Source organism: Lampetra planeri, chromosome 11 (genome assembly GCF_965212315.1).
Source record: "Lampetra planeri chromosome 11, kcLamPlan1.2.h2, whole genome shotgun sequence".
Taxonomy (NCBI): Eukaryota; Metazoa; Chordata; class Hyperoartia; order Petromyzontiformes; family Petromyzontidae; genus Lampetra; species Lampetra planeri.
In genome coordinates, this window is record NC_136117.1 from 1,048,184 (window position 1) to 1,062,226 (window position 14,043).

At 41.7% G+C, this 14,043-nt stretch overlaps 1 protein-coding gene across 2 annotated transcripts in view; it reads right to left on the reverse strand.

Annotated features, from left to right (window-relative positions):
- LOC144721178 (complement C3) overlaps positions 1 to 14,043 on the reverse strand; it is a 239,441-nt gene that overhangs the window by 128,346 nt on the left and 97,052 nt on the right. For both annotated transcript variants that reach the window (XM_078598569.1, XM_078598568.1), the window contains exons 15-17: positions 10,227 to 10,356; positions 4,271 to 4,339; positions 3,545 to 3,742 (exon numbers count right to left, since the gene is read on the reverse strand). In XM_078598569.1, coding sequence (XP_078454695.1) covers positions 3,545 to 3,742; positions 4,271 to 4,339; positions 10,227 to 10,356 — 397 coding nt within the window. The remainder of the gene's footprint in view (positions 1 to 3,544; positions 3,743 to 4,270; positions 4,340 to 10,226; positions 10,357 to 14,043) is intronic.

Sequence of the window (14,043 nt, forward strand, 5' to 3'; positions counted from 1 at the left end):
CGCACAACGAGTCTGTGTGGAAAATGTCAGCTCGATTGGATCACGGGAAGTGGGTTAAAAAACGACCGAAAGATTTGCACGGTCGTAAGCAAGCAAGCAAACATGCAAGCAAGCAAGCGAACTTAATATAAAATATTTAAAAACAACGTGTGGTAATGTGGGGTAACAGACTGGGAGTATGGATACGTTTATAAAATGTAGTCTAAACTAGCTGTCTAGCAATCTTAATTTTGGAGCTTTCGTGACTGCAGGAATTATTCTTTGGTTCTTTCGGTTAAGTCAGTCTAAAGATAAAATAATAAATTAAAAAATAGCATATTACGACGTTTTGATTGCAACACAAGCAATCATCATCAGGCATAAAAGAAATAGCAACAAAAATCTAACTAGAAAACTATAGACAGACATACAAGCAGACAGACATCACAAGGACACAGAGAGAGGACACATATCGGCACAAAAAGAGAGGTCGTTTCTGTGACGGTGCCTTAAATATAGAGAGGGGGCGGGGGCGGAGAGAGGGAGGGGGCAGAGAAAAAATTTGCATATCAATGAGTGGACGACAACGTGATGCTGGTGCAAGTAAGATGACGACGCGGCACGGCACGCAAGCTTGAAAATCAGGAGAAATACACACTACAATTAAATAACCTAGTAAAATATCGAAATGTAATGTAATGCAACACAGAGTGTCGGTCAACACACAATTAACGCATAGCCCAGTTGATTACGTATTTCAAAGATTGCTAAGTTAGAATTTAAGTGTGAAAACTCCGCCCCCGCCCCCCTCTCTATATTTAAGGCACCGTCACAGAAACAACCTCTCTCTATGTGCCGATATGTGTCCTCTCTCTGTGTGTCCTTGTGATGTCTGTCTGCTTGTATGTCTGTCTATAGTTTTCTAGTTAGATTATTGTTGCTATTTCTTTTATGCCTGATGATGATTGCTTGTGTTGCAATCTAAACGTCGTAATATGCTCTTATTTAATTTATTATTTTATCTTTAGACGTGACATTAACCGAAAGAACCAAAGAATAATTCCTGCATTCACGAAAGCTCCAAAATTAAGATTGAACCACTTCTACGGGGAAGTTTTAAGCTTATATTTTTTCTCTCTCTCTGGCTATTTGTTCTCTCTGCCTGTGTACTCTCTTTGGAATTTTCACACTTAAATTCTAACTTAGCAATCTTTTAAATACGTAATTAACCGGGCTATGCGTTAATTGTGTGTTGACCGACTCTCTGTGTTGCATTACATTACATTTCGATATTCTACTAGGTTATTTAATTTTAGTGTGCCTTTCTCCTAATTTTCAAGCTTGCGTGCCGTGCCGCATCGTCATCTTACTTGCAGCAGCATCACGTTGCCGTCCACTCATTGATATGCTAATTTTTTTTCTACCCCCTCCCTCTCTCCGCCCCCGCCCCCCTCTCTATATTTAAGGCACCGTCACAGAAACGACCTCTCTCTTTGTGCCGATATGTGTCCTCTCTCTGTGTGTCCTTGTGATGTCTGTCTGCTTGTATGTCTGTCTATAGTTTTCTAGTTAGATTTTTGTTGCTATTTCTTTTATGCCTGATGATGATTGCTTGTGTTGCAATCAAAACGTCGTAATATGCTATTTTATTTATTTATTATTTTATCTTTAGACGTGACTTAACCGAAAGAACCAAATAATAATTCCTGCAGTCACGAAAGCTCCAAAATTAAGATTGCTAGACAGCTAGTTTAGACTACATTTTATAAACGTATCCATACTCCCAGTCTGTTACCCCACATTGCCACACGTTGTTTTTAGCCTGCATATTTCAGTTTGAACTCTATGCGTTACTAGTTTAACCGGCAGCATAACAAAAGGCGGCTTATCTACTTCCACCATCTACAATACAAATCCTCAGTTTGAACTCCAATCGTTGCTCGGGGTACACAACGCTACCTCCCAGCCCATACCCCGCCCCCACACTCACCATGCCCCCCTCCCCCCATCCCCCCGCGACTATATAATTACTCTTCACAGCCACCTCTGGGACACACTGAAGCGGTGTGCTTTTGCTAAGTTGTCCCCACCTGAAGAAGGACGCTTGTGTTGCGCCCGAAACGTCGTGTGTTTTATATATTTATTTACTTTACCTACGTGACTTTACCGAAAAAACCAAAGAGTATGAATCCAAATATACAGGCATCAGGGTCTGAATCGAACCCACTACCTCCTTTATATCAGTCGAGGTAGTTAACATCTTGCCACCATGGCACGTAGCAACACCTCAGTGAGTCTCAAGGAGGGTCCTGCCAAGTTTTCGTAGTTGGGGGCAATGTTGCTGCTTTGTGTAAACAAAATGAGTAATTTGCGGGTAACCTTTCAGCATTCGGATGTTTTGGCCAATAGCAGTTACAATGTATGTGTTTTTAGTTATGGGAGGAAATCGGAGAAATGGGAGAAACCCATGCAGATCAGGGTGAAAACACACAAACTCCACTTTCACTCTGCACAGCACAGTGAGAACATAAAAAACTCCACGCACTCACTTTCACTCTGCAGAGCAGGGGGAGAACATAAAATTACACGCACTTAATTTCACTCTGTAGACCAGGGGGAGAACATACAAACTCCAACGCACTCACTTTCACTCTGCTGAATAGGGTGAAAACATCAAACTCCACACATTTTTACTCTGCACAACAAGCGGGAGAACATACAAACTCCACTCACACACTTTCAGTTTGCAGAAAAGGGGGAAAATATATAAACTTCAAACAATGACAAAATGATTCTGCAGAACCACTGCCAACACAACAGAATCTCCAGATAATTCGTTTTGCATTATCTGTGTTCTCGGTTTACATGGGTCACACCACAATGCAGATCATTGAGAGTTGACTGTTAAAAATAATAAACTTCAAGATTATAATTGGAAAAATATGAGAGAACAAGTTTCTACCTCACTGCACTTGACTTGATGGAATTCATGGCAAAGCAGTCAGGGTGACTAATGATGCAACACCCACTGTGCACCCACCGACTCACTCCAACCACTCGCTCACCGGTGGTCAGTCGCCCCCTTATCACTCTTCGATCACTGCTACCATGGTGGATGTTCCAATTAACTTCACTCATTTATTCCTCCACCTATGTTGAGGACTCGGTCTACCAGACTGACCGTTTTCAATCATCCACACTGTGTTCAACCACTACACTGCAGATCACAACAACACGGTCATCCGGCCACTCACTCACCACACTTCAGGTCACAGCACTTATCTTTATGCTTCTTTTCTCGCACTTCTCCATTTTGGAATTCCTTCAAATCTTTTTTTTTAGAATTAGTTATAATCTTGCCCAATGCGAAAAGAAACATGTTTGTGAACTATTTTCTATTACAACTTTGGTAGTGCTTTTAGGGGCCAACTGTTTAAGGTTTTTGCCATTTGGACCTGGGCTCAACAAACTTTGTTTTAAGTGCTCATAGAGTACACTAGTGTTCTTGAAACTGTCACTAAATGTGCAATGGAAGCCGGCGTGTTTTGGCATGCGTGAATCTTACTCCGCCTCAAAACGGTCTTGGCACCGAGGCTTTCGGATTTCCTGTACTCTTCTGCTTTCTTGCAACACTGAAGAAAGGCATCAACACATTCCTTTGGGCCTGTGACACGCTTCAGACGTTCTTCACATCCCTGGCCAGTGGGGCTCATCTTCAAACCATCCACGCAGCATTTGCGAAATTCTTGAGTGTATTTTTCCGCTAGAAAAATGTAAAGTTACAATTACAAGCACAGCCCTGGAACTGCATACTGATATTCGCTGATGGAAAGGCCTCCACTTGACAGAGCTCTAGAGAGACTCTCAAGAGGATATGTTGGCCTACTCTTCCACACTAACCAGGCGTGTTAAATATTATCACACATTGATATATTACTCGTGAACATTTGAAAAGTATTTTGTAAGAATCCTAAAATTTGTTTGGAATGCTGACTTGCACTGCTTGGCAGTATAATGTCTGGACGTGGGCATGGTCATAAAGTGTTTGGGATAAAACAATAACATTACTCACATTCATATACATTACTCACGATTATCCACATATATACAGAATCGTATATTGAAAATGCCACATTACACTGCATTATTATATATTACTATTATGTTATATTACCCAGGGGTACCAGCCACTACACCTACTTTTAAATATGGTATTCTCCCCACCCCCACCCCCCCCCCTTGCTGCGAAGTCATTAAAATGGTTGTTCTGGTGAAACAATTCATCTCATACCTTCCCTCCTGATCTGCAACATTGAGAGCTGTCTTGGTTTTCTTGAGGGCACTTTTGGACACCCGATTTCTGCAAAGAAGCATTTCAATGGGAATGTAATTATACAGTAAAACACAGTCATCGTGGGAACTACAAAGAGTGTGGTTATTTCTCTTCCTAATCGGTGCTGCACAAGTTTAATCTACGCAATACACAACGGCCTTTGCTATTGTCTGTAACACAAATGCAGATGCTCCTCAGCTTGTGCTTGCCAGTTTCTGGACCAGTTTCTGAAAATAACCCTGCATGGACTCGATGTAATGGAAGGTGGCTGCTTGTGGTGCCAGGGTAAGGTCATCCATACATGCAAATTTGCACTACTTTGTCACTCGTGCAAACATTGCAGAGCACTGGCGTGAATACTGAGCCTTGTGGCAGTGTGTTGACTGTCACAAATCGTGGGCCTATGTTAGCGGTTAAGAAATTTTAGGAGTATTTTGCAGGATGCATACAGCACGATTTCACTTTGATCTTTGGAAACAATGGTAATGTCCGGGTTATAGTTGTATTTCTAGTGAGAGCAGTTAGACAGTTGCTCACTGTTTGGTATCGAAGGCCTGTTGCAGATCTACCGCAGTAGTCCAGTCTTTTGGGGTCTTCTCTATCAGGTTAATTTGCTCTATAGCCGCACAGAATGTGGTGGCTGTTAAAGTCACCAATGTATAGATCCTGAATGTTGAATTGGAGGACCTATCTGAAAGTGTCTTTGACCCTGGAAAAGAGGGCCGTTCTGGTGTCTTGAGTTGTTGTTGCTCTGGAAACTGGGAGATCGTTGATCAATGTTTGGCCACTGGGTTGATGGAATGAGTCGTGATTTCTCACTTAACAGAGTGGGCCGAGTGAAGGCTGCCATCTTCCACCCCAATGATCTTACTCAACTCCCGTTATTCTTCATGGCATGTCCACACATTCACATGGGACGACTCCACTTTTAAAGGGTAGGATTAAACCATCAGCATGCACAACGGGCCAATCAATTCAGCATCGCAGCACAGGTCGCCAGCACAGTGGTGAGCAGATGGCTCAGCCATTGGCATTACCAATCAATAATTTCCTGACACACTGTAATAAAAAGGTGTCAGTTTTGTTGACAGATAAAAGGGTAAAAAAACAATTATCATATTTTGCTACTGGCAAAGGAGGTTCCAATGGTGTAAATGCTTACCCGAGTTCTCATACTCTGATGGTGTATTGTCTTTGAGTTTTGCACCTTTTGGCGTCATCTAGTCCAACACTATGTGAGACTAGGCTCTAATAAAAGCTGTCTGGGGTGTGGACCAATCAATTTTAAGGACAGTGCATACATTATCAGAGTTGTTTTTTTTGTTTGCATTCCGACCGCAGGTATTGTGATCAATGCAAACATGACTCCTTGTAAAAAAGGTGTCAGTTTTGTTGCCAGATAAAAGGGTAAAAAAACAATTAAGTATTTTTGTTGTTAGACGTGATTCATTAATAGAGAAAATGGAAAGGACCTTCAATTTGTGGATCAAAGATCAGACACAAAGTGCCTCTCATTGGTGCAGTGGTAAGGTAGAAGGCTAGCCACCTTCATGGCCATGTGTTGAAATAAATTAAAGTTTAAAGTGCTACCAGTAACTCTAAATTTGGGGCCAGTAGACAGGTTTCAGAATAAAGAGAATAAGGTTTGAGAAAAAAAAGATTCATCCTATGTAACGTGAAGTTGCTTGAGGAATCTGTATTAGCTGACTACGAGGCCACAAAGAACATCCCAGATGATGTTAAACCAATTATCGACAAGGGGGAGGATAAGCCTCAACAAACATGCAATGCTGTATTGGAAGAGGATGTCTAATAAAATGTTCATATCTAAAAACAAGAAAACAACTCCAGAATTTGAGACTGCCAAAGAGTGAACAACTCTTATTTTTTGTACAAATGCATCGGGGACTTCATGATGATACCAATGATGGTGTTAATTCTAGTTTTGAAGCTTTCGTGACTGCAAGGATTAATACTCTTAGGTTTTTTCGGTAGAGTCATGTAGGTACATTTTTTTTTTAAATAAAAGTAAAATAAAAAATCACGATGTTTCGGAGGCAACACATGCTTCTGTCTTCAGGTGGAACCGTGACAGCACGCGGGCTGTATCAAGTAAAAGAGAAATTCCAAGAGACCCGGCCTTGTATATATACTGGTTGAGGGGGGAGGAGCCAGGGTAGGCCCCTGGATAGGAGTTTTTTTATTATGATAAGGTTGGTGCGGCTGAGGCTGCTGCTAGTCTACATAACAAAGGACTAAGCCTTTGTTATGTAGACTGTTTGAGAGGGGGAGGTGCCAGAGCTGTTAAGGAGTGGGTACTGCTAATGGACCTACTTATTGGAGTTACTCCAAAATTAAAAGCGATCCTACTAACAGCCTAACGACAAAAACTAACAAGATCATCATCAGTTCGACTTCCCTAATCGAAACAACCAAACGTCCCTCTCTATAACCATCGGCGGCAAGACTTCCCAGACTCTATGGTCTTCCCAAGATCCATAAAGAAGGCACCCCGCTACGACCCATCGTGTCGACGATCAACTCTCCTACCTACAAACTAGCCCGTTTTCTATCAGATACTCTGCTTCCCTTCACAGGCAAGACCTCTTCGGCAGTACTCAACTCCACCCAATTAGTCTCTATGGTCAAGGACATGGTACTATCTCCTGATGATATCCTCGTCAGTTTTGATATAGTATCTCTGTTTACCAAAGTCCCAGTGCCTGACACCCTAACAATAACTTGGTCCAACATGGATTGAATTCGGATGTATCTGCGCTGGTTAGGCATTGCCTCACCAACACTTATTTTACCTGGAATGGCACCTTCTACAAACAGAATGAGGGTACCCCTATGGGCTCCCCCTTGTCACCAGTGATAGCCAACATGTTCATGGAAAAGTTTGAATCAGACGCCATCCAGACATCCACCCTGCATCCTTCCCTGTGGAAGAGGTATGTGGATGACACTTTCGTCATTTGGCCACATGGCCTCCCAGCATTGAACCACTTCTTGGACCACATCAATTCCAGACACCCATCCATCAGATTCACCATGGAAGTGGAGAAAGATGGCAAACTACCATTCTTAAATATTCTGTTTGAGAGGAGACCTGACGGATCCTTGGGACATTCTGTCTACAGGAAAGCTACCCACACATATTCCTACTTGAAACCTGATTCCCACCACCACCCGTCTCAAAAGAATATCTCATCAAAACGCTATACCACAGAGATCATGGCATTTCTGACCAACACCACCTGGCCAGTGAATTAAGACATGTACATCGGGCCCTCAGGATGAACGGATACTCTGACCGCACCATCCGCCAAGCTGTTTCTCCCACCATACAGAAACAGCCACTTGAAACTCTGATCAAAACTATCACGTTGTCATACATAGCAGGCGTGACCAAAAAGATCTGCAAAATTCTAAACAAATATAAGATCCAAATCCGATTCATTACAGTACATAAAATCCGTGATCTAATTCCATCTGTGAAAGATGTCCTTCCTGACTTACAATACCCTGGATTCTACAAACTGAGTTGCAGCTGTGGTGATTGTTACATAGGAGAAACGAAACTTCATATCTCTGATCGTGTCCGCGAGCACAAGTCAGATCTGAAACACGGCAAAACTAATTCTTCTGCCATTGCCGATCATTGCTACAATGCTGTGGGCTCTCATGAGATTGTCTTTTCCGAGACCAAGGTACTCTGCAAACCTCCTGGCTACCATCAAAGGTTTGTACACGAAGCCATCCAGATATACAAACACAGACATAATTTGAACCGTGATGATGGGTGCAAACTGAGTAATCCTTGGAACGATGTTATTAACCATGCAAAAAATATGTAACTACACATATTCGGACCATCTTATTGATAGGCAACTATTCTTTAGTTACCGTACAGTTTACTGATAGACGGCCAGTTTTGTTTTATAATGTTTAGCTTCTTTTTCACACGCTGGTTTCCTGCTTTAAGTTTTACCCACCCAGCAACATAGCAAGAGGCTGTTTCTTCCTGACCTGCTTTTTTGCTTCTACCATCTACATAACAAAGGCTCAGTCCCATTAGCAGTAGCAGTAGCTGCACCTTAACAACTCTGGCACCTCTCCCTCTCAACCAGTCTACATAACAAAGGCTCAGTCCTTTGTTATGTAGACTAGCAGCAGCCTCAGCCGCACGAACCTTATCATGATAAAAAAAACTCCTATCCAGGGGCCTACCCTGGCTCCTCTCCCCTCAACCAGTATATATATACAAGGCCGGGTCTCTTGGAATTTCTCTTTTACTTGATACAGCAAGCGTGCTGTGATGGTTCCACCTGAAGACGGAAGCTTGTGTTGCCTCCGAAACGTCGTGATTTTTAATTTTACTTTTATAAATTGTATTTATTTATTACCTACGTGACTTTACCGGAAAAAACCTAAGAGTACAATGATGGTGTATTGGTCTTTGAACCCCCAAGCACTGAAGGGCAAGAATAAGCAGTATAATTCAGTCACTTGGAGAGCTAATCGGAGGTCTTAGGTCACCTCTCAGCTCTTTGTAGACTGATTGAACAGCTGCTTCGTTCACGTGGTTGAAAAGTACTGAAGAAATCAATATTTATCTTTCAATATTATTTTTGTCATTGATAATTATGCACCAAAACGTCCCCAGTGCATACAATTTGCTCAATCAAATGTGAATGTGGCATTTTTGCCTCCCAACACAACGACTCTCTTGCAGACAATTGACCAAGGGGTTGTAGCCACGTTCAAGTTATATTTCACACGCAGAACATTCCAGGACATAATTGATACATTAGAAAGGGATCCTTCTGCCACTGTTGGTGATTGTTGGAATGATGATAACACAATCAAATGCATCACTAACATCAATGAGTCAATAGATGCTATCAAAGGTTCGAATCTTTACTCGCTCTGGGGGAAATTGCTGCTGAACATCGTCAAACACTTCCATGGTTTCCCAAACGTCCCTGGTGAAGTTATAAAGATCATCACTTTGGCTAGAAATATTGAGCTCAGGGAGAAAGATCTGGAAGACCTGATATAATCAACTGAATAACCATCTGGTGAGAGTGAAGAGGATGAAGAGCCACTTCTTCGGTGTCAGATGACAATAAAGGCATTATCCGAGTGCTTTTTGTGATTTGAATAAGCAATAGATACAGTAAATAACCTTTCATGAAGATAAGCATACAATTTCAGAGAGATGTGAAAGTTGTATTACACCTCTAGAGAGCAATTTATAGAAGTTTCCAATTGATAGCTAAACAAACGTCCATCGCCACGTATTTTTCAAAGGCAGACCCCACCATAAGAAGCACGCGACCTCAGTCAGCCCCACCACCAACACCATCGTCGCAATGCTCAACCTCACCTACGGTAATGCCTATCAGCTCTCGAGCCAACTCTTCCTCTGATCCTCCATCAAAACACTCTCCTGAATGCACCTAGGGGTCTCAACTGACCCTGATGATGACCTTGGAGAGAGGGTCTCTCAACACCGTGAACCCCCTTCAACAGACCCCCGCCAACATGTTCACCATCGTCATTTATCATCAGTAAATACAATCAGCTTCACTTGTATTTAATTATATGTCCTCATATATTTTATTTTATCTACGTTTGGTGTGTGTCTGTTTTACAAATTTTACGTGATACCAAGGGAATAAAATAACTTAGAATTAGTTAAACAAAGAGAGAGAAGGTGATAATTGCGGACCCATGAAGGCAAGCCTATTTTTTCCACGAGGTCTATTTTTTGTCGAACCCACATTTGCCCAAAACGGCATTTTCCAGAAACGTGGCCTCTGCGTTCGGTGAGGTTTTCCTGTGCACCAAATGCTAAAATAAAAGAAGTAAACTCTTTGTGAGAATGTTTAGTTTTACGAAGACCCACCGGATCGATCAGTAGTGTTAAGGCCCTTGCTGGTGATCAGAGCCAAGCCTGCGTCCGAGAAGACGCCCTGCGCTCCCGCGCCACCCTCCGCTGTGCAGCCTGTATCGAAGGTCTCCATTGCCTTCCACACCTTCACATCCACATCAGAAACAAAAATCCACAATATAGTGTTTAACAGACTGTTGAGGCAAGTTCTGTTGGCTAGAGCCTATGAAGGCTGGTATGGTACACAATTGGGTGGTGCGTTGCTAGCACCATGCCCGGCTGCCTTCGTCCCTTTAGTGGCGATGTTTCACATACCACACCAGGTACTCATTTGAAACTGGGTCAACTGAGGGGAAACCTAGGGCTGATTCAGATAATCATCACTGGTGTTGACCGTTAGTGGAAATCAAACTCAGGTCGCCGAGTTCATAATGCAGTGCACTAACCACTGCGTCACCACTCCCCCAAGATCCACACCACCACAATTACATTTTTTATTATAATGTTTTTTTACCCAGGAAGACCTCACTGAATCTCAAAACTCGTTTCAGGAATGTCCTTCCAAGTATTTGCAGTATGGGGATGATGTTGCTATGTTTAATCCAAATTGACCAATTTGTGAACATATTTTCTGCATTGAAATGTTGTGGCCAATACCAGTTACATTGTATGTATTTTGCTTAAGTGAATAATCCAAACAATCCAGAGGAAACCCATGCAGAACAGGGACATAACATACAAACTCCACACAGATAAGCAACTGAGTCGAGAATTAAACCCAGGATTTCTTGCTATGCAAGTATTATCACTGTACTCTTTGGTTCTTTCGGTAAAGTCAAGTAGGTATAATATAAAATAAATCACGACGTTTCGGGCGAAACACAAGCGTCCATCATCACAAGCGTCCATCATCATCGTAATGATGGACGCTTGTGTTGTGCCCGAAACGTCGTGATGTATTTTATTTTATACCTACGTGACTTAACCGAAAAAAACAAAGAGTATGGATTCCTGCAGTCACGAAAGCTTCCAATCAAGATAATTATCACTGTGTCACCCTGCCACCTACACTTGACCCCAATCGCTGTGATAATTATATCAACAAATAGAATGTCATCATCGTCACTAGTGCATATGGTATTTGTGCAATTCTTATAGCGTGAAACTATCATGAAACCGGTTTCACAGACATAATCTGAAGCCATTTCGTGGTCTGGGGTGATGTTGCTGTGTGTAATCCCAATTGCAGGTGTTATTCTTTGAATTTGACAAATTTGAACACGTGGCTTGAGCAAAGTTGTTTAATAATTTCAAATGATGTCAAGGGATCTTAACATTCCTGGCAAAGCAGATAACACGTAGTATTTTTTATAGGTAATACACACCACAGTATTGACCAAGGCAGCCAGCTGGGTTCGAATTGCAAATTTCTGCTGGGCCATGTCACCACCCCAACACACAACATTTGTTTCCACCCCCTACAATAACGGACTGTCGAGTATTGTAGCTATGTGCACAAGATGCCATATGGAGTCAGATGAAACAGAGCTCGTAATAGGCTATAACTGGGAATTGGCTGAGGGATCGTGGCCATTTTTACTTTTAACAACCCAGCTACAGGTTGAAATAACATTTTAATGCCGGAGCAACACATTGTACATGGGTTAGAGTTATATTTCCAGAAAATGAATGGTTAAACCCGGTTTCTAGTTCCAGTTCAACTATCACACCTCCATAGTCATAAATAACTCTGTCATGGATCAATTCAGACATCAAATATATGTTTCGATTTAAAGCTTTCGTGACTGCAGGAATTCATCTTCTTGGTTCTTTCGGTAAAGTCACGTAGAAGGGAAGTAATAAAATAATAAAAATAAAACATAATAAAATAATTCTCACGACGTTTCGGCTACAACGCAAGCAGTCGTCTTCAGGTGAAGAATGAGACACTACCAAGCTAGCAACTTATATATACGCTGGGTTGGAGGTGCAAGAAGAGCGCCTTAACAAAAAGAATGTGCATATGAAGAGGAATTTAGCATATTCATGGGAAATGCGTAGGAGGTGGGCGGGGGGGTTTCAAAGTCATATTATGCCCATGCATTATGCAGGATCAGCAGCACCAAGGGAGGGTGTACGGAGTAGCATTAACAAAGGAAAGGAATGTTAATAGTATGTAGTTGCAGTTACTAAACAACCACGTAGAAAACTAAAGTATAAACTACATGAAAAAAAACTAAAGTATAAACTGCAAAGCACCATCAGTGTACTTACTATACTCTACAATAAGCTGAGTTACTCACAGCAAGTAATACATTACAATTCTACGTCGTAAACATTATATAATATGCTTCCATCTAAACTTTATTCTCTTACATCACACGAGTCTACACCGTACTATATACTGCCATAGACAAACCCAACATTAAATTATATATTGTATTGCTATAAACCACCTTATACATTTTAATATAACACTATGTATTATTCTACCCACCCTAATGTGTATCACACTGCTATATGTTTACTATACAATTACGATACTATATATTACTTTGTACATTGTATTAAGCATATAAATGTTATACTATTTGTTATTATACACTGTACCATTGACCGTCGTGTCAATGGGTGAGTCGTGGTGGGAAACTTGCAGCAGAGCAAAGAATCCATTCCCTGCGGAGAATACAATGCCAGTGAGTGGAACGCGGTCTGAAAGTCACCGTAAACGTGAACACAATCAGTTAAGATCCGAAATGGTTTATTACGTCCTTCCAATGATTGCTAAGCCAGAATCCATCTTCTCGGTTGAAATTGTCTCTGTGTTTGTATATGTGGATTGCCTCCTGAACGAATCTCTCATGATAGCCAGATGGCTTGCAGAGAACCTCTGTCTTGGAGAAGTCAATGTCATGTGAGCCCACTGAGTTGTAACAGTGATCTTCCACGGCTGAGGAGTTTGTCCTACCGTGTTTAAGGTCTGCTTTATGTTCACGGATGCGGTCCGAGACACGTCCTTTGGTTTCCCCAATGTAACTGCTACCACAGAGGCAACTTAGTTTGTAGACGCCAGGGTACTGTATGTCTGGAACCACATCTTTTACAGACGGTACCAGATCACGGATTTTGTGTACTGTGTTGAATCGGACCTGGATCTTGTGTTTAATTAGGTTTTTTGGAGATCTTTTTTGTGACCCCAGCAATGTAGGGTAAGGTGATGGTCTTGAAAGGCTCCTCAACAGGATCCTTCTTGATGGTTGGAGTGATGGCTTTGCGGATTGTGTAGTCGGAGTAACCATGAGCCTTAAGAGCTTGGCGTACGTGTTTGAGTTCACTGGAAATGTGTTCCTGGTCAGAGATGCATTGGGCTCTATGATATAGAGTCTTGATGAGGGAATTCTTCTGGGATGGATGGTGGTGGGAATCCGGTTTTAGGTAAGCATCCGTATGGGTGGCTTTCCTGTAGACAGAGTGGCTCATTGAACCATCAGGTCTCCTTTCTCGTGTGATGTAGAGAATACAGTTTAGATGGAAGCATATTATATAATTTTTACGACGTAGAATTGTAATGTATTACTTACTGTTAGTAACTCAGCTTATTGTAGAGTATAGTAAGTACACTGATGGTGCTATACAGTTTATACTTTAGTTTTTTATGTAGTTTATACTTTAGTTTTCTACGTGGTTGTTTAGTAACTGCAACTACATACTATTAACATTCCTTTCCTTTGTTAATGCTACTCCGTACACCCTCCCTTGGTGCTGCTGATCCTGCATAATGCATGGGCATAATATGACTTTGAAACCCCCCCGCCCACCTCCTACGCATTTC